The sequence below is a fragment of the Propithecus coquereli genome, unplaced genomic scaffold (genome assembly GCF_000956105.1).
Source record: "Propithecus coquereli isolate 6110/MARCELLA unplaced genomic scaffold, Pcoq_1.0 Scaffold134, whole genome shotgun sequence".
Classification (NCBI taxonomy): Eukaryota; Metazoa; Chordata; class Mammalia; order Primates; family Indriidae; genus Propithecus; species Propithecus coquereli.
In genome coordinates this window covers 1,863,599-1,888,741 of record NW_012137636.1, presented here as the reverse complement: position 1 = coordinate 1,888,741, position 25,143 = coordinate 1,863,599, and the positions used below count along the sequence as shown (strand labels likewise).

Below are 25,143 nucleotides of genomic sequence, written 5' to 3'. Positions count from 1 at the left end.
CCAGCCCTAACATCGTATACAGTTGGATGGGATTTAAAATAAGTCTTGTGTATGAACTCTTCACACAGTTTGTTAACGTCAGCCTCATTTTCCCAAGGAGAAATGCCTCCAGCGCCCAAGGGTGGGTTACTAGTCATTGGCCCCAAGAGGTCGGGGGGACCCACCAGTCCCGCCTGAGGGCCAAGCCTGCCGTCTCCCTTCTGCTGAAGTAGGGGTGGGGGGTGGCGGCAGAGAAAGCTACCGAAGGCCAAAGGGCCAGGGGCACTTCAAACACAAGTGCTCTGAATCCTTTATTTAGGAATGAAGGAAGGCGGGAACGCCCAAACGCGGTTGGTGCCAAGGGATGGCTTAAACCGGGTGGGTAGGTTGAACGTTGCGGGTGTAGCCCCGGCCCGGAGGCGGTTGAAGGGCGGGAAGCGCCCGCCTCCCGCGTCCCCTGCGGCCAGGGCCTGGCAGGGCGCAGCGGAGGAGGCGGGGCCACCCCTGGGAACCTTCCGGCCCCGTCACGTGACTCAGCGCCGGGCTCCTCCCCGCCCCGCCCAGCGCGCATGCTCGCGGCTCTGGGCGCTGAAATTCAAATTTGAACGGCCGCAGGAGGCCGAGTCTGACACTGGAGGCTGAGGGAAGAGGAGGGTTCGCTGTGGGAGAGTTCCCCTGTCCTAGACTCCTTTTCCCCAGGAGATACACTGAGCCGAAACTCACTTTTCTCTTCCTGAATTTGAACCACCGTTTCCATCGTCTCGTAGTCGACACGCGACGCCTGGGGCCATGGACCCGTTTACGGAGGTGAGAAACTCTGCGGGTGCAGCCAGCCATGACCCCTCTTGGCCCCCACCTTCCCTTCCTACTGTCAACCTCTGGGCCCACCCGGCGGGGAGCGCGTGCGCGCGCGTGCGCAGTGTGTGCGTGCGAGGGTCGGGCGGGGGTCCGGCGCCGGGCGCCCGCCAGGCCGGAGAACTCGAGAGGGGACCACGGCCTGTGCGTCTCGGTTGCGTCCGCGGTTTCGTTTTTGTTCCGGTCTTGCAGATGAAACTCTGGGAGGAAAGCTATGAGTCTGTCCTGAAAGGCAGTAGTGAAAACACTCTTGTCAGTCCCCGTTATTATAACGCTCGTCTCTAGTCCTGTCTCTCAGCCGGCCACCCCCGAGAGTGAGGTTTGGGCCCGACGGAACAAGTTCTGCTGGAACAAGCTGGAATACCTTGCAGGGTGGAGTCTGGTGGCCAAGTGACTCAGTGCTGTGTGTGCAGCCGCCGCCTGGAAAGGGAATGGGATGTGATTTGCGGAGTTCACGCGGCCCGCAGGGTAGCTATGCATTTAAGGGTGCTGTTAATGACAGCAAAACGTTAAAATAGGCAGGTGCTTGAAACCATTGTATTCGTTCAGAAAAGGCAGTAGTTCCTTCAGAGCCCATTGCTCAACTAGCTAGCGACGTTTACCTGGGATTGACACTTTAGATGAAAGGAAACAGTGCCGCCTAGCCCAATGTGTATAAACCAAAATTTTCAGCCCACGATTTAAAGAAAAAAAACACAGCGTAAAGAACTAAATCTTTCGGTGTCTGCGGAGCATATCATTACAACAATACTTACCTCATCTTTCATTCCTTGGAAATAGGATATAGATTATGTCATTATTGTGTTGATTATTAATCTAGCTTTAGCTGTTGAGAATGTTATGCTGACACATTCAGAGGTGTCTCGTTGCCAGTTGTCCACTCCCTTTTCTTCCAGGACAGTTCCTCTTTCTTTAGGCTGTTGTGCAAATTTCAAACTGTTATTTTTTGAATGGTTGCAAAGTGGGCCGAATAGTGTCTCTATACTAGCTTCAAAAACTTGAATGCTATGGGGAGTAGTAACACTTTCTTTTGGGGAGGATACAGTTATAATTCCATAAGTTAAGTCAAAGATATTGATGAAAGGTTTCAACAATTAGAGTTTACTTGTATTCCAACATGACAGGTATCTATTTTTCTGCTTCAAATTCTCAGTCACATTGGGGAAAACACATCAATTTGTTTACCTTACTTGGAAATTTTAATAGAAAAATTCAGAGCATATTTTTGTATTAGCTTTAAAGAGTAGGGCTGGTCATGCGCTAAATATCTTTAACTTACACTGAAGTTAAACAGGATATATTATTTTATGTTACTAATTCAGAGTAGGATTCCTTAAAACATAAGCCCTATATGTTCTCCTAAGTAACTGACAGCAGCAAAGCACTTTGAAAGTTGGCTGAAAATTGTATTTTGTTTTACTTAAAAATGTCATTCTGAAGCTAGCACAAGTTTAGAATGTACTCAGAAATATGTATGGTTTCATATGTATGGTTTATATTATGAAAAGTTAGGTCAGTTGCAGTTGGAATAAACAGCTTTGACATCTTTTCCTTAATTGGTAATGAGTGAACCATTTGAATTGGTTCCAACTATTAGGTACTTAATTAGAGCATTCATAACATTTTGCACAGTGAAATGAACTTCTGGTACAGTTTCTTTGTCTTAAAAGGACTAAAAGTCAGTATAAAATGACTTTCTCAATCAGAGTTCCTTCTCAGAACCGTGGGATGCAGAAAATTATTTAAGAAACTATTTTCTCAATTCTCCCAAGGGTAATTCATAACCGATGCCATCCTACAAACATAGGAAAGAAATTAATTCATTACATTAATGCCAGGGTATTAGGGCTTAATTCTTTTGATAATTCCAGTTTAGAAGGGCTACAATCATCCTAAACTCTTTTCCTCAAACAAGACTTCTTAGCTTGTCCTCCTCCCTGCTGTCACTGGTGCTATTCTGGCATACTCTTCCTTTCCCTGCCTCAGCTGCCTGACAAACTCTGATTCCACCTCCAGCTCCATTTGATCTCCCTTGTTCTGAGGGGAGATCACCTTTCACAATGCTCACCTCACTTGAATCTACCTGTTCAATGCATTTACCTGTTGAACATGTTTCCTGCCAGAATGTGAGCTTTATGAAGGCAGAGAAGGTTCTTTTCTATTCAGAGATATTAATATTTTCCCTAACATCAAGCATATCCAATAACATTTTGCTGAATTAACGTAGAAGAGAGCTATTAGGTACAAATTATTTTACAAACAAATAATTACATGCAACAGTAACTGTTAGAACATTTTAGCAGTGTTCTTTTTTTATCAAAGAAAATTTCAAAATACATTGAGTTGAGTAGTATAATAACCCCTTATTAGGCTGATCATGATGGCTCATGCCTGTAATCCTAGCACCCTGGGAGGCCGAGGCAAGAGGATCACTTGAGGTCAGGAGTTTGAGACCAGCCTCAGTAAAAGTGAGACCCCCGTCTCTACTAAAAATGGAAATAAATTAGCCGAGCAACTAAAAATATAAAAAATTAGCTGGGTGTGGTGGTGTAGGCCTGTAGTCTCAGCTGCTCGGGGAGGCTGAGGCAGGGGGATTGCTTGAGCCCAGGAGTTTGAGGTTGCTGTGAGCTAAGCTGGCGCCATGGGCACTCTAGCCTGGGCAACAGAGTGAGACTCTGTCTCAAAAAAAAAGAGACTATAACCTCTCATTATCCAACTTTTGCCATTTCAACATGTGGCCATTTTGTTTCACTGTATCCCCCTCTTACCTATCCTACTGACTTATTTTGAAGCAAATTCTACACATCATATAATTTTATACCTGAATACTTCAGTATTTATCACTAAATGCTAACTAAAGACTTTAAAAAAATATGCCGGGTTATTGCACCTAAAAAATTAAAAATAATTTCTTAATATCATCAGATATCTGTCAATGTTCATTTCCCCAAGTGTTTCATGTTTAGTTGTTTGTTTGAATCAGGATCTGGACAGGGTCCAGTGGGCAATGTCTTTTAATGTTCTTTATGGACCAACCAGAAATGAAAAAAGAATCCATCTCCTGCTGACTTACGGACTAACAAGCAGCCAAGGCAGACATCTATTATGAACAACTGATAACATTCAAAAATTTTGTTGAAGAGGTGAAGCTAGTTAGTTCGGCTGACAGTAAGTTCTTAAAAAGAACAATTGGATTTAGTCAAGAGACAGTTTATAGCAAAATGGTTAAGAGCCCAGCCTTGGGAGCCTGGTTGGAATCCTGCCTGCCAATTCTTAGCTATGTGACTTGTGGTGTGTTATTTAACCTGTACCTCAGTTTCTCATCTGTAAAACAGTAGTAGAAACAGAACCTACCAAATCAGGTTTGAGAATGAAATAGTGTGTGCCAGACATGGAAAGTACTTTATATTAAATCCTACATAATCGTTAATGATTGTTGTTATACTTGTTAGGTGAATTTAAAACCGTCAACTTACTACTCATAACATCACTGTTAGCCTTTTAGTTTGAAGCTCTGCTGGCATGATGGTCATCCCAGTCTAAGAATACTACAGGGAAAGCCAGAGCTAGATGTGCTAAGCCAGAACTTTGCATACAGAAGCCTTAAAAGAGAAAAAGCTACAATTAAAATACTTTGTAAAAACATCTTTTATTGTGAGATACTTTTAAGTCCTATGTATGCAGACTGAATGTAAACAAGTAAACAAACATATTGCTACTGATTTGAATGGAATTTCTCTTATTTTCCAGAATTATTTCTTTTTTTAGAGACAGGGTCACACTCTGTTGCCCAGGCTGCTCTTGAACTCCTGGCCTTAAGCGATCCTCCTGCCTCGGTCTCCTGAGTAGCTGGGATTATAGATGCCCGGCTGTATTTTCCAGAATTAAATGAAAGTCTCTGTGTTGACCTGGAAAACAGCTGCTAGAACATATTGAAAATAACAACAAGCTAATTTGTATTGATTCTATTCTATTTAAGAAGGCAGAGAAATTAATAATATCTCCTAGAAAAATTTCTATCAGAAACAATTTGGGGTGTGTGTGGCAAAAATTGTTTAGGGACTATAAGCTTCAGTTATCTGAGATTCATACATGTGGAATATCTTACTTCCTGATTATGCCTCTACTGTTTGAAGAATAAGGTGTGATATTTGAAGGAATGTATCTTATATTTGAAAGAATTCTTAAATTCCTGATACACTATTACAAGAAAGCGCTGCTTATCTGTATTGAGTGCTACTTATATTTATTGAGCTGTTGAGTTTATGTGCTTAAGATACATTATTCCTTTTAAATTAATAACCTTTAGTGCGTTTTAGCTTTATTTCACAGATTAGGGAACTTTTTTGGCTTATCTACTTTAATTTTTTTTTTAATCTGGGATTTTTTTGAAACTAATGTAATCAGTAGAACACTTGTACGTGTTTGAATGACAAAACTACATTCTTTTGTTGTAACCCATTGCTCATGGGAACTGAAGCTATAATGACTCACAAATGTTCTAACTGACCAGAATGGAATGTGGGCATGTCCATGAGTGAATATAATTAGGCTAGTGTTGTATCTGGGGAATGATGTTTTTTACCATGGGGGAAATTATCAGACATATATGAATTTGTATAACAATATGGTCATTCTTGGGTTTGTTAAAGGAGACTTTTATTTAGAAGGCGAAAGTCGTGTGTTTGGAAGGCATTTGATTCGTAAATTATTCTTTTAATGATGCAGCATATCAGTTTAGTGTCACTTCTTTCAGTGAACTTTAAATTAGAAATCATTCCTAAGAAGAGCAGAGAGTTGTACCTTCTTTCAAATTCAACTCTTGTTTCTTTTATATACTCAGAAATTTTTAGAAATTGTTAGCCTAATTTAATTAATTATTAAATTATTTGTTCTTTTCTTTTTTTTTTTTCCTTCTATGTGTGATGGTTGGTCTTGAGCCTGCAGGGAGCAAGCTGGCTCCAGACTTCTTGAAGTCCATGTTTCTTTGCTTTCAATGCTTACATGTCCAAAGATAGGGAACCACAGACACACCTTTGTAGGAGAGGTTTTATTATTTTTCAGAGTTGGTGTCTCATTGTGTTGCCCAGGCTGGACTCAAACCCCTGGGCTCAAGTGATCCTCCCACCTCAACTTTCTGAGTAGCTGGGACTACACACCTTGGCTTTGTTAACCCTATTTTAATTAAGGAATTAAAAAAGGTCAAATGGAATTTAATTCCTCAGTCTGTACTAACTACCGTATGTGTGTGTGCAGGGCAGTAATAATAATCTGCATCTCTCCTTTAGCTGTGTACATTTGAAAGAGAATAAATTGTTTTACATGGTCTTATGTATTTTACTATACTGACTCAAAGTAGAAACATCAGTTTAGGGTAAGAAAAGAGGAGTACTCAAGATTTTAGGAAATAGCTTCAACTTAAAACTATTTGATTATATATTGACATTTAATTAAAACATAAGATTGTTTACTTTTTTTTCCTCTTGGGAAGCATTTTATCTTTTCAAAGGACTAATATGTCTTTTATCTCTCACTGCTTATCACCAACCCAAATTTTAGTGGCTATGTTAGTTTTGCTGCTGTAACACATTACTACAAACTTAGCAGCTTAAATAACACATATTTATTACCTTACAGTTCTGTAGGTCAGAAGTCTGAAATGGATTTTACTGGGTTAAAATCAAGGTGTCAGCAGGATTGTGTTTCTTCTGGAGGCTCTAGGGGAGAATCTGTTTCCTAGTCTTTTCTAGCTTCCAAAGGCCGTCTGCTTTTCTTGGCTTATGGCCCCTTCCTCTCTCTTGAGAGCCACTAATCATGTTAGTCTGACCTTTGCTTCTGTTGTTGTCATCACATGGTCTCTGACCTCACCTTCCTACCTCCCTCTTTTCCCTTGTAAGGACCCTTGTGGTTACGTTGGGCCCACCCAGATAATTCAGGATCATCTCTCCATTTGAAGATTTTTAATCATATCAGCAAAGTCCCTTTTGACCTATAAGATAACATATTCACAGGTTCAGGGGATTAGGACAAAAGCATCTTTGGGAGATTATTATTCTGCCTACCATGGTGGCTTAAAACAGCAACCACTCTATTTCTCATGATTCAGTGGGTCAGCAATTTGTGTTTGGCTCAGCTGAGCTGTTTTTCTGCTGCAGGGGTCATGCAGGAATCTTCAGTGATCTGGCAAATTATCTGGGGCTGGAGGGTCTAAGATGGCCTTATTAACATGTCTAGTGGTTGATGCTGGCCGACGGCTGGACCATGTATCTCTAGTAGAATTAACCTGGGCTTCACGTAGTAGCAGTGTTTCGAGAGAGCCCAAACTACAAGATCTCTTGATGCCTAGGAAGTCACACAGTATCACTTCTGCCATATTTTATTAATCAAAGCAAATCATAAGGCCAGCCAAGATTCAAAGGTGCGGAAATAGATTCTATCTTTTGATGGAAGCAGAAAGAATTTGTGGTCATTTAAAATGTTATATAACTAACTTTACACATTATATTCACCCTTTAATGTTCCTGTTGCATCTGTAATAATTATGACATTGGGGTGCTCATTTAGCGACTCTTGACTTAATTACTTAGGATTTCACTCTTGAAATGTATTTAACTGTTATCCTACATGGCAACTGGTGATTTCAGAAGATGCTGCAATTTTGTGACCCTTTGACTAAACTTGTTTTAACACTCTGATATATTTATATATGTAGAAACTGCTTGAGCGAACCCGTGCCAGGCGAGAGAATCTTCAGAGAAAAATGGCTGAGAGGCCTACAGCAGCTGCAAGGTCTATAACTCATGCTAAGCGAACCAGAGAGCCGCTTTCGGAAGCAAGTAACCAGCAGCCCCTGTCTGGTGGTGAAGGTAAAAGTAAATTTTTTTTTAATTGATTGATTGATTGATTGCTGCATGATTTTATTACCATAAATGTACAGTAAAAATGAACAAACGAGCCCATCCGAGCACACCAGACGATAGCACATGGAAGGCCCAGACAGGCCAGTCTACAGCCCATCCACATACAGCTCTGGCACCAGCACTGATGGCGAGCCTGGGCCTTGCTGGGGTAGGGGAGAGAGATGGCCAGTCTGTGTGTACATGTTTGTGTGTGTAAGCATGTACACATGTGTGCATGCATGCACACACAACTGTGGGAGGAAATTTTTCATTTCTTTAAAAGAGACAAATCTTGCACATTTCATTATGCAGGTGGAAGAACCACAGTCTTTATGAGACAAATATAACAGCCTCTGAAGGAAGAACAGCCTTCTATTCTATTTTAGGGTTCTATATTAGGCCTAGGACCTATGAGGTTGGAGCAGAGTTTCTTTTATAATAACAAATATTTCAGATTCTGGGCAAGCATTCCTATAATCCCAGCACTTTGGGAGACTGAGATGGGAGGATTGCTTGAGGCCAGAAGTTCAAAATCAATCTAAGCAACATAGTGAGACCCTGTCTCTACAAAAAAAGCACAAACCAAAAAATCCCCAAATATTTCAGATTAATTGATTGAACTTTATTTTTTTCAATCCAAAGGTATCCTTAAAACCCCAAGGGAAGAGAAAAAAAGGAGCAGGGTAACACTTACACTGGTAGTGATGTAGTTTTTTCACCCCAGCAGTGCCAGAACGGCTAACTACTAAGTTCATATGATATCTCTGGCATGAGCAAAGCAATGGAAGGCAGACTGTTTGCACATACCTAAAATTTAATGAGTCTTTTTCATCCTCTGTTTGCTGAACCAATTCTCTAGGGCTGGGCTTGAAGCTTAGGTTGTTAATCTCCAGAAGTAGTGGAATTAAACAAAAACAAATATATGCACAAACACAAACAAACCCAAACTCACCTGGAATCTTATCTTATTCTTTCCTAAATCCTGGCATCCCCAGCCAGCATCAGCCAGCTGCCTTAGTCTTTCACTGGAGTGTAGAATAGTCTAGAGATAATAATCTTTAGTACAACTGTAGAATACTTACATACGGAAAGAGAACATTACAGATGGCAAAACCGATGTTATAAAAAAAAAAGCAGAGAAGAGGACATGGGGCTGGCTTAGTTATTTTGGAAGGTAACCATAGAACAAGAATTTATTTATTCATCTTGAAGGGAGGGAAGGAAATATACATCATATGGTATTCAGCCAGAAAAATAGGGGCCTGTCCCTAGTCTAGGATCTTTCATTTTCACTGTGAGACGAGTTTCCACCATTGAGTACTATGCACTTAAAAACTAGTGTTTGGAACTACATTTTCATGCTTAAATGGAAATATTTGAGTATCAAAATGTAAATGTATTTACTGTTTCATGTAAGAGCTGTAAACCTGAAGAACTCTGTATTTTAAGGTGGTATTGCATGTTAAAATAGGAACACTTTCAAAAAACGATTAGATGAATTCATAGAAAATGGATCCATAAATGAGTTACAAAATATTAGAAAGTTTCATGATATATATTTAATTAGGTTAATGTCACATAAGGGCAATCATGACTTACCACTGATACTATATTACTTTGGTCACTGCCAGAACAAAAGCACTTGGTTAAACAGACAATGAAACTGACCTCATACAAAATTTACATTCTTACTTTTTAAAATCTTAATTTTCCAGGAGATATATTGAGACTCATTCCTGGGTAGATATAATATGCTTTATGTTTGGATAGCTCCTTTTTATTTTATAACTTTTTCACTTATTTTATAGGTATTTGCTCATAGAAGTTTAAAGAAATGTTGTTAAGTGTTTGTACTGGTGAATTCGTTTGGTATTAACCAGATAATTCACTTTTTCTGTTCCCTGCCTCTCTCCTAAACCTCCAGCCAGGTGCCCTTCTACCCTTATTTGTTGGTTATTGTCCATGAAAGATTGTTTCAAAAACAAAAAACCTGGTGTTTATCCTTAGCTCAGCCGTGTGACTTTAGGCAGGTAACTGAATTTCTCTAGGCTTGATTTTTTTATCTAAAAATGAGTTGATTGGGCTGTAGATCTTATAACCATAAATTATATGCTTACAAAGGAATCTTTGATATCAGATTTCTAAGTTACAGAAAGAGAGTGGGGTTTTATTTACTATTTCTTGTTGTAACTAACATCATTTAAAGGAATAGAGAAAGATGGTGTTTTATTAACTTGTTAGGTACCTACCTCAAGTTTTTCATGCCGTGAAAAATTACAGAATTTTGACTGTCTTCTTTAATCCTTTTTAATCTAGAAAAATCTTGTACAAAACCATCACCGTCAAAGAAACGCTGTTCTGACAACACTGAAGTAGAAGTTTCTAACTTGGAAAATAAACAACCAATTGAGTCAACTTCTACAAAATCTTGTTCTCCAAGTCCTGTGTCTCCTCAGGTGGAGCCACAGGCAGCAGAAGTGGTTAGTGACTCTACTGCAGCCCCAGCATCGCTGCTGGGCGTCAGGAGAGGGCCGAACTCAAGATTAGAAGCAACCGCAGCCTCCTCAGTTAAAACACGTATGCAGAAACTTGCAGAGCAACGGCGCCATTGGGATAATAATGATATGACAGGTATAAATTGTATAGATGATACGGTCCATACATCTTTTTCAGTAAGATTCAATTTAGTATGTTGAAAATTTTATCAGTTAACACATGAGAGGTACATGCTTTTGTTTTATCTATATCCTGAGTATCCTTTGCTTGCAAATGGCTCGTATACCTATAGTATATTTATAAGTTGGTTGTGTCCTCATTGAGGTAGATGATGAGGTTCTTGGACTAGTTCTGATCTTATAACTGAATATTATATCTTATATTTGCTATGAAAAACAGTTGAGAATAAACTATACTTGGTATCATTAGCATTTCTGACCTTCAGCTCTATATTTAAAAAATCCTATTTCATGGATTCACTAAATAAAGTATGCAATGTTGTTCAGTAGGGGAGAGAGAAAATGTCAAAAATTATAAATTGAGCACCTGCAAAATGTGTTATTAGTCTACAATGCTGGCCACAGATGAAGTGAGCTAATTCTTGCCTTTCATGAGCCTATAATCAGATGGGGCGCCTGAGAAGTAAATCAACAATTATGCGATGGGGTTATTTGTGCTATGATCAGTTTTATTTATCTCCTGCCTTGTTACCAAAAAAAAAAAAGCCTTGAGATGACTTATAAAAATACTTATATTACAAAATGAGAAAATTAAGGAAATCAAGATGAAGAGAAAATATGAGAAGGAAAAACAAAGAAGTGAAAGGTAAAGTCAGTTTATTAAATACAGGCTATAAGGTCCTCTTTTTGTTAGTGGTCAATGCAAAGAAGTGAAATTATCAATTATATGAACTAATGTTCATAAGCTAAAAGCACAGCCATCTTTGGCACTGAGACCCAAGAGAACTTTCTTCCTTGTGTCCTAAAGATGACTTTGTGAGAGCTAGTAAACTTGTAAGATTTCTCAAGGTAGTCAGATGGCATGGCTCCTAGCTCAGTTCAGTAGAAGCAATTCTAAAATGAGCTAGCATGGTGCATGCAGGTAGACAGCTCAGTGGCTTCCTGGGCCTTACCCAAGGAAGCATTCCTTAAGCCTTTGTTCTCAGCCCTGCTGATGTGTATCAAAATCACTCAGACCTTTGGATTGGAATCTCAGAAGTGTGGTGGAGCCCCAGGGTGTGCTTTGGTCTTTTTTTTAAAAGCTCTTAGGTAATTCTGATGCATACCCAGAATTGTGACCAAGTGGTCTGAGAAATCGGTGGACTACATATATTTCAGACAGTCTTCCATAAATACCAGCTCTTTTAACTGAAATTTTGGCAAGTATTGGACAACAGAGAGTTAAGATTATGTTTCCTGGCAGTGATAATAATCTCAAGAGCAAACACTTCCTATTGAATATGCTACGCTTGTACATATTTTTGGTTCTAGTAGCATTTAATCCTTACAACAATCTTATGAGATATATACTACTTTTATCTTCATTTTATAGAAGAAGAAACTGGGTTCAGGGAGGCTAAGAAAAGTGCCTGCCATCAGCCAGCTAAAATTCAAAATCCTATAGTTGGACTTTAGGACACCTATTCTTAGCTGCTGTAATCTGCCTGACTTTTTGGGACACATAACAAAATGCAGATAGTTTATGGTGTCAATACCTGATCATTTTAGTAGTTGGTGGGGTTAACCATGTTTCTTTATAAAGCCTGAGGAGGCTAACCAGTAAACATGTTACCAAAAACTCAGCACTTGTCCACGAGGCTGAATCAGAATGAGGACAAGTGTTTTGGGGAGGAGGAAAGAGACCTTTTTGTCTCAAAATCCAAATTTCCTGAACATAGGCAGAAGTACAGAGCTTTTAAAGGGAGGACTTCTCAGTTCTAGATAATTGTGGTTAACTATTCTAATAGTCCCATCTCTGCCAAAGACAAAGCCTGTGAACTCCACCAGCTGCCTACCTGGGGGTCTGGTGCCACCTGGGATAAGAACAAAAGGCCTTCTCCCTGCTCCACCCTACCACTGGTCTGAGGCAGGGATGCCCATATCTGTGGGAGGAGGGGCGGCTACTGTGTTACAAAAGTGCCTGAATAGAAGGATGCCCCATTGCTGTTTTGTAGGAATTATCTATGGGTAGCGGAGCACAGATTATCCTTTAAAAAAAAAAAGGAGAGGGTTGTGGTTTACCGTCTGGTCAAAAGAACAACCAAAGCCCTAAACATTCTAGAGCATAAAGCACTGCAGTGATTTTGACTATTTTGAAAGCAAATGTTAAAAAAAAATGCTCACCTCCTCTTTGAAAATAAATCTCATTAAGGCACCATATCCTGTCTGATTTCGAGAAATGAAACTTGTGAATAAAGCATTTGTAATGAATGGTTTAGTGACTGCTAAACAAGACTGTAGGTATCAGTCAGTTAAATGTTTGAGAACTTAGACTAAAATATAATTTATCTGAAGCCTGTCATTCTGACAGAGAATAGTTCGAAGAGCTAGAGGTCTATTAAGCTCATTCCTAAAACATGACAATAAAACTGTCATCTGCTTAGAGGACAGTGTTTATTCTAAGGAAGATGCTAGAGGTATGTAAAAGGGTATTGTAGGGAAGGTGGTGGTCAGGGAGACTTTTCTGGAGGAGACAGAGGCAATTAAGCTAGACTTTGAAGGACAGCTGGCTTCAGAGAGTAGAGATAATCTAGGCAGAAAAACCAGAATATATAAAAAGCACAAAGGCAAGTAACGTGAGTACAGTGTGTGTATAAAGATTTGGTATTCTGGGGTATAGAGCATGTGGTAGAAAACCAAGACATAAATTTGAAAAAAGCTGCAGGGTCCAGATTGGAATTTAACTAAGAGGTGATAGAGAGGTACTGGGAAAGATTAAAGCAGGTACGTGTTTTAGAAAGATCTAAATTCTGGCATCAGAATTGAAGAGGGGTTGGATAGGACAGAGATTTGAAGAAGGAAGTCCAGTTAGAAGACAGATGTTATAATCCAGGTGCAAAACAATGAGGGCCTGTGACAAGGGGAGGCTGGATAGGAGAGATTTAGGGGACTTAATGATTGGTTGGTGGAGGATGAGGGAGAGGGAAGGAAGAGGCCAGATTTCTGGCCCCAATGACTGGGTAGTTAGTGATGTCATTTACTAAGATGAGGAAGAATATGTTCCAGGCAATTTTAATTCAGATGTGTTATTTGGGATACCTATGGGAGAGCCAAAAGGAGGTAGTTAATAGTTGGAAGACCATGAAGGTAGGCCAGGAAGATGGGAGAACTGGTAGAGAATAATGTCACAAACAGAAAGGGAGTGATAATTTTAGAGATGTCGAGAAATATAATGCCTGCAAAGTGTAGAGTGGCACTAGTGACAGTAGCAAGATGAACTTCAGGTCAGTGGTGTAGGCAGAAGGTTGGTTGAATGAGTTAGTGGTGAGTGAATATTGTGCAGGGAAAGAGGGGCGGTAGCTAACGGCAGTGTATGTTAATGAGGGATGTTTATTTTTAAGGTGAGAGAGACATTAGCATACGGTAGTCTCCCCCTTGTCCGTTGGGGATATGTTTCATGACCCCCAGTGGATGCCTGAAACCTTGGATAGTACCGAACCCAGTGGTCATCAATTTCGACACATTTCTATTCGTGTCTTCCACCTGCAAATGTAATGCCTTGACCATCTTAATTAGGCACTTAGGCACTCTGGCCATAACTTTTGCAGCTTGACGTGTGATAGCAAAACTAGCATGAACTTTTTTCTTTCCTCACAATTTCACAGATAGAAGATTCATTTTTACCGTAGATATTAGCAACTTCAGCATATGATTTTTTTTTTCTTTCCTTATTAAGTCAAGAACTTTCACCTTTTCACTTAAAGAAAGCACTTTATGGCTTCTCTTTGGCATATCAAAATTGCCAGCATCACTACTCCTGTTTTTTGGGGCCATTATTATGTAAAATAAGGGTTACTTGAACATAAGCAGTGCGATACCACAGCAGTCGATCTGATAACCAAGACAGCTACTAAATGACTATTGTGCAGGTAGGGTCTACAGCTTGGATATGCTGGCTATGTCCCTGGAGAGATGGTGTGAGATTTCATCACATTGCTCAGAAGGATGGTGCAGTTTAAAACTTATGAATTAGACACATACATAGGAAAGATGATGTGCAGACACAGGGAAAATGCCATCTGTAAGCTAAGGAACTCCTGAATTCACCAGAGGCTAGGAGAGAAACATGGGACAAATTGTCCCTCACAGCCCTTAAAAGGAACCAATCCTGCCAGTACCTTGATTTTAAACTTCTAGCCACCAGAACTGTGGGCCAATAAATTTCTGTTGTTTAAGCCAAAAATAAGTAAACATGAATTGTATATTTCCGGAATTTTCCATTTAATATTTTTGGACCACAATTGACTGCTCATAATGAAATCAGGAAAGCAAAACCAAGGATAAGGGGGGAGTACTGTAAGGTCATATGCTGCATTGCAATGGTTCAATCAATGGTGGACTGCATATGCTATGGTGGTTCCATAAGATTATAATACTATATTTTTACTGTACCTATGTTTTGATAGATATGTTTAGATGCACAAATACTCACCATTGTGTTACAGTTGGCTGCAGCATTCAGTACAGTAACATGCTGTGCAGGTTTATGACCTAGGAACAATAGATTATACCACATAGCCTGGGTGTGTAGTAGGCTAGACCACCTAGGTCTGTGTCAGTACACTCTATGATGTGCACTCCTAATGATGCATGTCTCAGGATGTATCCCCATTGTTAAGTGACACATGACTGTGTTCTTGTGCAGAGAGGAGTTTGTAGGTAAAGAGAGGGGTTATTTGGAGCAAGATCCCTGAGAAGGTTTTGGAGGGGTAGAATTGAAACTTCATACAGTGGTAGAAGCCTTTGACAGGAGGGATCCTTCTTTCCTTGATTGAATTTGTGGAATAGGAAGTGCCATGAACCTTGGCTTCCCTATATACACACCCTGTATACATATACATTACAGGCCTGGATCCTTTGTCAGTTAAATATCACTATTTGAGATTTATTTCCAAATGAAGTAAATATGCAGAAAAAGGTTTGATTTTGTTTAACCCTCTGCTGTGCAATACAGTAGCCAGTAACCGTATGTAGGTATTTAAATTTCAATTAATTAAAATGAAATAAATTTAGCTTTTCATTTGCCATAGCTGCACATTTCAAGTACTCACTAGGTACATGTGGCTACTGGTTACTGTGTTGATTAGCACAGCTATATCTATCATCATAGAATGTTCTGTAGCATAGCACTGGTCTAATCCATTTTTAAAACAAAAAGTTCCTGTGAGATACATAATCTTAAATTGTGCAGTGTTATCACACCATGATTTAATTCTAAAAATATAACTTAAATATGTGGTATCTTTCTGTGTTCATGGTTCATCAAACAATTGAAAAAAATAGGTGTAATAGTGTTTTTTGAAAATTTGGATTAAGTATCATTTGATTTGAAAAGGTATTGTCAAATTTAAATAGCTTGGTAGTTTCATTCATAGAAGAGTTTTTCACTGGTTCTTAAACCTGTTAATCTCATTTACAAATTCTGTATGGAGGGATTCTGGTATTATATACATCACTGTAACTCTTAAACATGGTTTTTAACTCTTTTTCTGAAAACATTTTCAGATAATACTACCGAAAGCTCACTCTTCTCACCAATGCCATCGGAGGAAAAGGCTGCCTCCCCTCCCAAACCAACCCTTTCAGATGCCTCAGCAACTCCAGTTGGGAGAAAGGCCCGTCTGGCCAACCTTGCTGCAACTATTTGCTCCTGGGAAGATGATGTAAATCACTCATCTGCAAAGCAAAACAGTGTACAAGAACAGCCTGGTACCACTTGTTTATCCAAATTTTCCTCTGCAAGTGGAGCATCTGCTAGGATCAATAGCAGCAGTGTTAAGCAGGAAGCTACATGCTGTTCCCAAAGGGATGGCGATGCCTCTTTGAATAAAGCCTCATCCTCCAGCACTGCTGATGCATCTTTGGTTAATGCCTCAATTTCCAGCTCTGTGGTAAGTCATTTTGGTCTTTGGAAGCCTTTTCTTTTTTTGTTTTGAGTGCTAATGCATGTGTGTATGTGTGTGTGTGTGTTTTTAGGCATGTTGTTTTATAACATATGCAAAGTGTATTTATATGTATTTTTAGAATATCAGCTTCATAGAAAGTAAAAATCATAAGTTTGGTTCCCTGTCCCAAGATAAATTAGCAGTTGACAACTGAAATTACATTAATTTAAGGGAAATTCAAAGTCTATAATAGTGGAGTAATGGAGCCTCTTCTTGGTCATTAAAGGGAGAATTGAAAATTAAATACTCCATTGGAATGCTTTGTGTATATATATAAATAGAAAATTTCAACTATTTCTGGAAAGACATAATAAACTAGTAGCTGTAATTGCCTCTAGGAAGGCTAAATTGCTAAACAGGGCATGACACTTTTTCACTGTATATCCTTTCGAAATGTTTGAAACTTTTACTTTGTGTAGGTATTACCACAACAGTTTTTAAAAAACAATTAAAAAAGAAACCCCAAAAAGGATAAAGACTGTTGTGTTCTTGACCATTGTCTTTTAGTGTAGGGCTAGGCTTTGGAATTAAACAGACCTGCATTCAACCCTAGCTCTGTCACATAATTAGAAGTGTGGCTTTGAACTACGCACCTAATCTTGCAAAGCCTTGTTATATGTAAAATGGGGAAAAGGGTTATTTTGAGGGTTAAATAAGGTAAGATGCATAAAGCACTTAGTGTAGTACTTGGCTACATAGTAATTCCTTAATTTATTATAATTAGCCATCAAGTACGTGATACAATTTTGTTAAATTGATATTCACTTAATAAAAATATAATTTGATCTAATACAGTTAAAGATTTAATAAAGGTACTAGTGTAATAATATGAAGAAAAATTTTTTTAAGTGGAGATTATCCTATCACTAATACTTAATTACCCATCAATGTATTATGCAGATTGAGCTATTATAATTTAAATAATAGCATTTTCCAAGTTGATTTTTCTCCTGAACCTTTCAAATTAGTTTAATCTCTTAGAGAGCAAGAATATTTCATTTTCATAAATCTCGTATAAAGGCTACCAGGTAAATAGGATTTGAATTGTTTGTGTATAGGAATTCTTATAGATACTGTGAATGTTATTGTTTACGCTAAGTGTTTTCATGTTTCAGAAAGGTACTTCTTCCCCAGTGAAATCTACTACATACATCACTGATGCTAAAAATTGTGAGGTAGAAAATCCTGAGTTACTTCAAAAAACTCCTGGTAGTCCTCTGAAAACAGAGGTATCAAAACCAGTCGTGAAGTCAACTGTATCCCAGACAGTTCGGTCCAAAGAACTAAACAGAGAAATTTGTCTGCAGTCTCAACCTAAAGACAAATCTACAACACCAGGTTATGTATTTATAAAAAATCTAAAGTTTACTCTTGTCTATATTCAGGATATTTATTCTCAGCATTCTAAATAATCCAGTTGTGAATGATAAAGTGTTGGTTTCCCAGGGCCAATGCTGGAATGTTCCAAATGAGACTTCTTCATATTCAGCTTTAATTGATTCAATGAATATTCGTTAGTGTAGACTAGCCCATTTACTGGTCAAAATATTTAACCTGTTACATTTTAACAGTTTAAAGATGCTTTCTATAGGATGATCATGCTAGATACTTTTTTCTATATTTTTTGAGGCAGACAAAGCGTATGCAACCAGAAATCATGTTTTAGGGGCAAAATGGAGAAATATTCTTGAAGCCAAGTATGCAGAGCAGTGCTTCTCAGTCTTCACTATGAAGGCACCCCTAATAGCAGAGAGAAGTGAATGTGAGAACAAATGACTCTACTCCCAATTTTATTTATGTATTTACTTATTTTTAAGATTTATAAATAATAGAAATTTCTTTTTTAAAATTTTTATTGATACATAATGTACATACGAAATATTTTGGGGGTATATTTAATACATTCATATAATTTTGTAAAGATCAAATCATTATCATTGGGATATCCATTACCTTAAATATTTGTCTTTTCTTTATGCTACAAACATTTGAATTCTTCTCTTCCAGCTATTTTGAAATATACAATAGCTTATTGTAAACTATAGTCACTCTACTGATTTACCAAACACTAGGTCTTATTTCTTCTCTTGAACTGTATATTTGTACGCATTAATCAACCTCTCATCATCCCTTAATTATATTTATGTGTGTATATTGTGTGTGTGTTTACATATAAAAATTCAAAATTTGCTACTATAGTAAACTGATACTCCAGGAAAAGCCATATTTGTCTTGTGACTTACACCTTATGCACACTCCCACATGCTGTTGGTTGAGAAACACACAACTAAACTAAATGGTGCAAATATATGGTAATAGAGTTTACTTTGAACTATATTCTTGTTCATTGGAAAGCCTCTTAATTCTAAGGTTTAACTTTTTGAAAATATTATCTCTCCAGAAACTGTAGTTCATCATAAAGGGGAAGTAAACAGTGAGATGAGAGTGAGGAAGCCGTTAGTTATAGGGTAAGAAGAAACCAGCAGTTTCTAAATAAACCAAAATGAAAATTAGAAGCAATAGGAAGAGCCCCATATGGAATAGGGCTAGTTACTCCCAATTTTCTAAAGACTTAAGACTTAGATAGAAGCATTCTTTTTATTGTTCTTGGCTGCTGGATATACTCAGAATCATATTTCCAGGGCCTCAGAGACATTTAGTTTAGATGCTTCTTTGTATTCCTAGTGGACTCTAGTTTGAGATATGGCATGAAGTGGTAATAAGGGACAGATGGAGTCCTCAAACTATGGCCGCCAATAAATTCTGCCCTTTGCTTGTTTTTGCAAATAAAGTTTTATTGGAACACAGCCACACCTATTTGTTTATCTGTCCCTTGTGGTTGCTTTCATTCTATAACACAGAGTTGAATAGTTGTGACAGAGGTCATATGGTCCGCAAAGCTCAAAATATTTACTCTCTGGCCCTTTACAGGAAAATATTTGTCAACCTCTGATATAGATAAGCCTATTTTTATATAATGCAACCTTAGAATCCTCTTGATGGGCTAATAGATACCCCATTTGCCCTACTTTAAATGTACTTCATACTATTTCAATTGAGTACTGTTTTAAGACTTTGTAAAATAAAGTTGTCATTTTGATAAAGTGAATAATCCCTAATTTTTCTTTTATTTTTTTTTATTTATTTATTTTTTCTTTTTACCCTCCCACCCCCCTAATCCCTAATTTTTCTAAAAAAAAAAAAGGAAAAAAATTCCACGTTTTCACATGTTAGGCTTCCTAAAAACAAGATAAAATACATTGGCTGTAGAAATGTAAGTAGCTGGAAGTTATGGCCAAGACACTTGATGGTGAAGGTAGATTTATTAATATACACACAGTCATTTTTTAGTAATTTAAGTTCTGATTGAGGATTTTCTAATCTCCACTGACATCTCACTCTCCCTTTTAAAACTTCCTTTTTTGGCTGGGTGCAATAGCTCACATATATAGTCAATCCTAGCACTCTGGGAGGCAGATAAGGGAGATTGCTTGAAGTCAGGAGTTCGAGACCAGCCTGAGCAAGAGGGAGACCTCATTTCTACTAAAAATAGAAAAAATTAGCTGGGCATGGTGGTGCGTGCCTGTAAGTCCCAGCTACTCAGGAGGCTGAGGCAGGATGATGGCTCGAGTTCAGGAGTTTGAGGTTGTGAGCTAGGCTGATACCGCAGCACTCTAGCCTGGGCAACAGAGTGAGACTCTGTCTCAAAAAAAAAAAACTATAAATTAAAATAAGATTTGTTTTTCAAGAACTAAATCCTATGAATAAGTTTTAGGACATGTAATTAAATAGAATAATAAGGTAAATTTTTTTAAAATTTTGAACTATTTTCATATTGTTTACTTTGTGAATGAATATTCTTAGTAGAATCAAAGCATTTTAGGGCTGTAATGGAGTTTAGAACTTTTTTTCCATAGAAATCATAATTATTACTTATTTCGAATAGCTTCCAAAAATGTGTGTGTTTTCTATAGGAGGAGCAGGAATTAAGCCTTTCCTGGAACGCTTTGGAGAGCGTTGTCAAGACCTTAGCAAAGAAAGTCCAGCCCGCAGCACACCCCATAGAACCCCCATTATCACTCCAAATACAAAGGCCATCCGAGAAAGATTATTCAAGCAAAACACATCTTCATCTACTACCCATTTAGCACAACAGCTCAAGCAGGTATGGTATACTGCATTTAACATAATTCATCACATGATCTCAGCATACAATCTAGAAATCAAAAAAATGTGAATTCTGATACCAGAGATAAGTAGCATCTTCATTCTCTGTGTCACTCATTTCAAATTGGAAATATTGTCCTAAATTCCGTATGTATTGTGAACTTTTTAATTATAAAACCAAAGACGAGAAAAGTTTCAGTAGTGTTTGGATATACTTAAACATGCTATTGGCTCTTGTGTAAAATGCAGCTTTTGATGGGTTTAGGAACGTGAAAAAGAACTAGCATGTCTTCGTGGCCGATTTGACAAAGGCAATTTATGGAGTGCAGAAAAAGGCAGAAACTCAAGAAGCAAACAACCAGAAACCAAACAGGTAACGTAAACAAGAAATATAAAAGCGAACTTGGCACCAAAATAGTGTTGGGATCTAATTTTAGTGCCGTATCATGAAATAATTCTTTACACACTTTCCTATTCCAATTAACTGTCACTTTCCACTCATAAACTTGTTAAATGTACATACCAATTCTGCTTTTCTCATGGTATTTTCCTATCTCGATGGCACTCTTCACCATATTCACTGATAACCTTAAAATCAAGTTTTAAAAAAATTATTTTCATCATTCATTTGATTTCAGATTCTTCCTAACAGTCTACTTAGATGCTGGTTCTAAAATGTTTCTCAGAATCTGCTTTTCTCATTGATGACTGTATTCCTCTCTCCAATTACCCTATTTTTAGACTATCTGGAATTCCTTCAGACCACATCTCTCCCAGATTTCTCTTCTCCTGTCAAATTTCATTAATCAGCCTTCAACAAGATCCCTACATATGGATGTAAACCATGTTCTATTTCATTTACATGCCTACTGTGCACAAAGTACTGTGTTAGGATATATTTTTAAGCTAGTAGAATTATACTTACAGTGGGGACTAATAGAAAGGACAGGAACAGTAAGTCCTCAACCTTTTTTTCTTCTCACTTGCTGTAGGACATCTCTTCTCTGTCATCATATCTAGATTCGGCCAAGCACAGAAATGCTGGTGATACTCAGCTCTGCTGTGCTGATCTCTCCCATGAACTCTAGGCTTGATGAGCCTTCTATGCTTTGCTGTAGCATCTTCCCCTTGTAGTCTCTGTCTTTGCTTGTGGCTTTACTTTATGCCTTGCCATCTAAAACAATCTGGGAGTTCTTCCTTGGCTCCTTCCTCTGGTTTACTGTGTCTTCCCATCTGCTTGCCCCTGGCACACAGACACATAAACACACACATCCAGTGATAAGTTTTCTAAATCTGTCACCAAGCTGCTTTGTCTTCTGTATTTTCCTCTGCCATTCCCATTTTCACTTCCATAGCTTTGTGCCGAACACCCTGCTTCTAGTCTGGCTACTCTCCAATCCATCTTACTAGTTGCTGCCAGAGAAATATTTTTAAAAGACAAATATTCATGTATTTATTTACTTGCTTAAAATCTTGGAGAGCTCCCCATAGCCACCATCAGAAAAATGTTCAAATTGCTTGGCTTGACATATAGAATCATTCCTCACCTGGCTCCTCCCCACCTCCTCCACAGGTGTGCTTCAGTCCTGCCATGCAGACATTGGCAGTCTCTCAAATGTACCCAGGTTTTCAGATCTCTTTGCCTTTGCCTTGCTGTTCTGTCTGCCTGGAGTATCTCCCTGGTGAGCTCTTACTTTGTTAGGAAGAGGTCAAACTTTAATCCCCTCTGGGAATCCTTCCTTGGACATTTAACCAGGGGCCCCTCTTTTTTCCACCCATGTCATCCTATGCATACCTCAGCTGGAATGTTATCTTCCTGTGAATGTTTTAACTTTGCATTCTACCACTGTCTGTGAGAACCTTATCTACCTCTGTGTTTTTAGTGCTTGGCTCTGATGGGAACCTCAATAAATTTGTATTTGAAGGAAGGAAGGAATGTGCTGATCCTTCCCATCTAGAGGTGGGGAACCTGTGGCCTTCTGGATCCTTGAGTGCGGCCTTTAGACTGAATCCAAATTTTACGGAACAGCTCCTTTTAATAAAGGGATTGGTTCTATGAAGTTTGGATTTGGTTGAGGGGCTGCACTTGGGGATCTGGGGCCCATATGTGGGCTTGAGGCTGCAGATTCCCCACCCTTCATGGACCACTACCCTTATCAAGTTCGTCATTGATTTTAAGTGATCTTTTTCAGTCAATTAATTTGACCTGTTAGCAGCATTTGACATTATTGGTCCCTCCATTCTATTTGAAGTACCTTCTTCACTTGTTTGCCACTATATCATAGGCTCGTGGTTTTCCTCCTATGTCTCTGGAGAGTTTAGGGCAGTGGTTCTTAAAATGTTTTATACTAAATAATTCCTAGAATAGTACAGCTGGTAAATGATGAAACCAGGGGTTCTAACCAGACCTTCTGACTCCAGAGCCTTGTTGTTTAACCACTGTAATTAGTCTTGAGTAATTATCCATGATAAAGGGATATGGGGCCTTGTGAGTTTATTTGGCCTTACATTTTCAAAGCTGTGAGTTAAGCCTTTGAAAGTGAGTAAAGTTGCTTTCCATTACTACCATAGCTATTATTTGTTCATTTACTCAACAAATGTTTGTTTACTATATACAGAGCACATAAGCTTTTTACTCTCCAGGTACTCTTAGTCCATTCTTCTCACCTCTAAAACCCTGTCTTATTGTTTCCCTCAAACTTCTTGCCCACCCTTAAAATAGTCAGAAGCATAGCATTTAATAGTTTATTTTGTTTTTATGCATCAAAAGCTTCTGACTTGAGAGATGTTTAGAATTAGTTTGGAACAAGAATACCTGAGTTTGTATACTGTCTCTGCCAGTTTCTAACTGTGTGTCCAACTTTTTTAACTCTTCTGTGTCTCAGTTTTCTCATCTATGAAATGGAGATACTAGTACCTAAGTTAGGGTTATAGGGAGGATTAGGTGAGGCAGTCTATGTAAAGTGCTTAGAAAGGTGGCTGGCACATATTAAGCTCTATGTAAGTATTAACTGCTGTTATTCTTATTTTTGCCCTTTTTTGATTATTTCTACTATTGCCTTAGTCGTAAAGTCTTTAAACAAATAAAGAACAACTGAATGTTTCTCTTCCATAGCCTTGGTAATGAATAAAAAGACTCAGACTCAGGGAATTTTTTTTTTTTTCTTTACCCTCTGATCTATTTTTGTCCTTTGTTTTCTCAGGATTTTGCCCTCTGAGTAAACTGATAATTAAGTGAAATCTTGATATGGGAACTGTCATCAGATTTTATAGGTGTGGATTGAGATAAGTGTCAGAGGAGGAATTGTTTTTCCCTTTGTGTGGCTTTCACTTTAATTGGTTTATTTAAAACTCAGCTTTAATGCTAATTTTCATTCTCTCTTACCACTAGGAATTACCAAGAATATGAACTAGCACTGAGGGCTTGTTTTGTTCTAAATAAGGCTGGGCCCATTCACATGCATCCTCTCTTTTGTTCTGAGAAAACTTATATAGAATAATATTTAATAATTATCTTGTTCCATTTAATAACATAAAAAGATAAAAATCTATACTTCTGAGAAATAAAATTTACTTCTTCATTTGGTTTTTGTAGGAAATTCACTGTCAGGACATCCCTCTCAAAAAACATCAAGTTGTTTCAAATAATCAGTCACTTCCAATAACAGAAAAGGTGACAGAAAGTCAGACACCAACAAAAACTTCCAGTACAGAACCTACAGGTCAGTGTTTTATGTTTTTATTTCACTTACAGAGCTTTCGGTTTGCCATAGATTTGGAAATTGAATTGGAAAGCAGATATGCTGCTCTGGTGTAAAATGACAGATCCATTCCTTCATTTCCACTCACTTTTTAATTTCCAACCATGCAATGTGCTTCTTCCTTAGTTCTCTTTCCAGAGTTAGAACTCATATACTATTGATAATGGTATAATTACTACAACTTCTTTGGTGAAAGTTCAGTATTATCTATTGAATTGTAAAATGTGCATGCTCTTTAATTCAGCTTTTCTGCAAGTGTTTCTATGAATTCCTGAGCTAGTGTGCGAAGTTATATGTACAAAGGGATGCACTGTAGCACCGTTCGTAATGGCAGTAAGATTTAAATGGCCTAACTGCCCATTAGTAGGAAACTGTTTATTTTATTTTTTTCTATCTTGGTCCAAATATCCTTAGAAGATTGTTTAAATAAGTTGTGCCAGATCCACATAATCAAATATTATGTAGTTGCCTAAAAGAATAAGGTAGCTTTGTAATGACATTTAATATGTTATAGATACTTTTTAAAAATTCATTTTATTTTAAACAATTATGGTACATAAAATTACATATAATTTACCATCTTAACCATTTTTAAGTGCATAGTTCAGTAGTGTTAAGTATATTCATATTATTGTAAAATAAACCTCCAGAACTTTTTTATCTTACAAAACTGAAACTCTATACCCATTAAACAATAATCTCCCATTTCTCCCTCCCCTCCAGCCTCTAGTGACCACTATTCTGTTCCTTATTTCTATAAAGCATTTGACTACTTTAGATACCTCATTAAAGTGGAAGAATCACAGTATTTATCTTTTTGTGA

The 25,143-nt window shown here is 38.0% G+C and overlaps 1 protein-coding gene across 1 annotated transcript in view; it reads left to right on the top strand.

The window, feature by feature from the left end:
- Window positions 1-768: 768 nt before the first annotated feature.
- Window positions 769-25,143, top strand: part of ANLN (anillin, actin binding protein) — a 57,935-nt gene continuing 33,560 nt past the window's right edge. Inside the window, 8 exon segments of the mRNA XM_012638751.1 lie at window positions 769-786; window positions 7,547-7,700; window positions 10,050-10,364; window positions 15,953-16,338; window positions 17,508-17,730; window positions 20,367-20,557; window positions 20,825-20,932; window positions 24,155-24,281. Coding sequence (XP_012494205.1) covers window positions 769-786; window positions 7,547-7,700; window positions 10,050-10,364; window positions 15,953-16,338; window positions 17,508-17,730; window positions 20,367-20,557; window positions 20,825-20,932; window positions 24,155-24,281 — 1,522 coding nt within the window.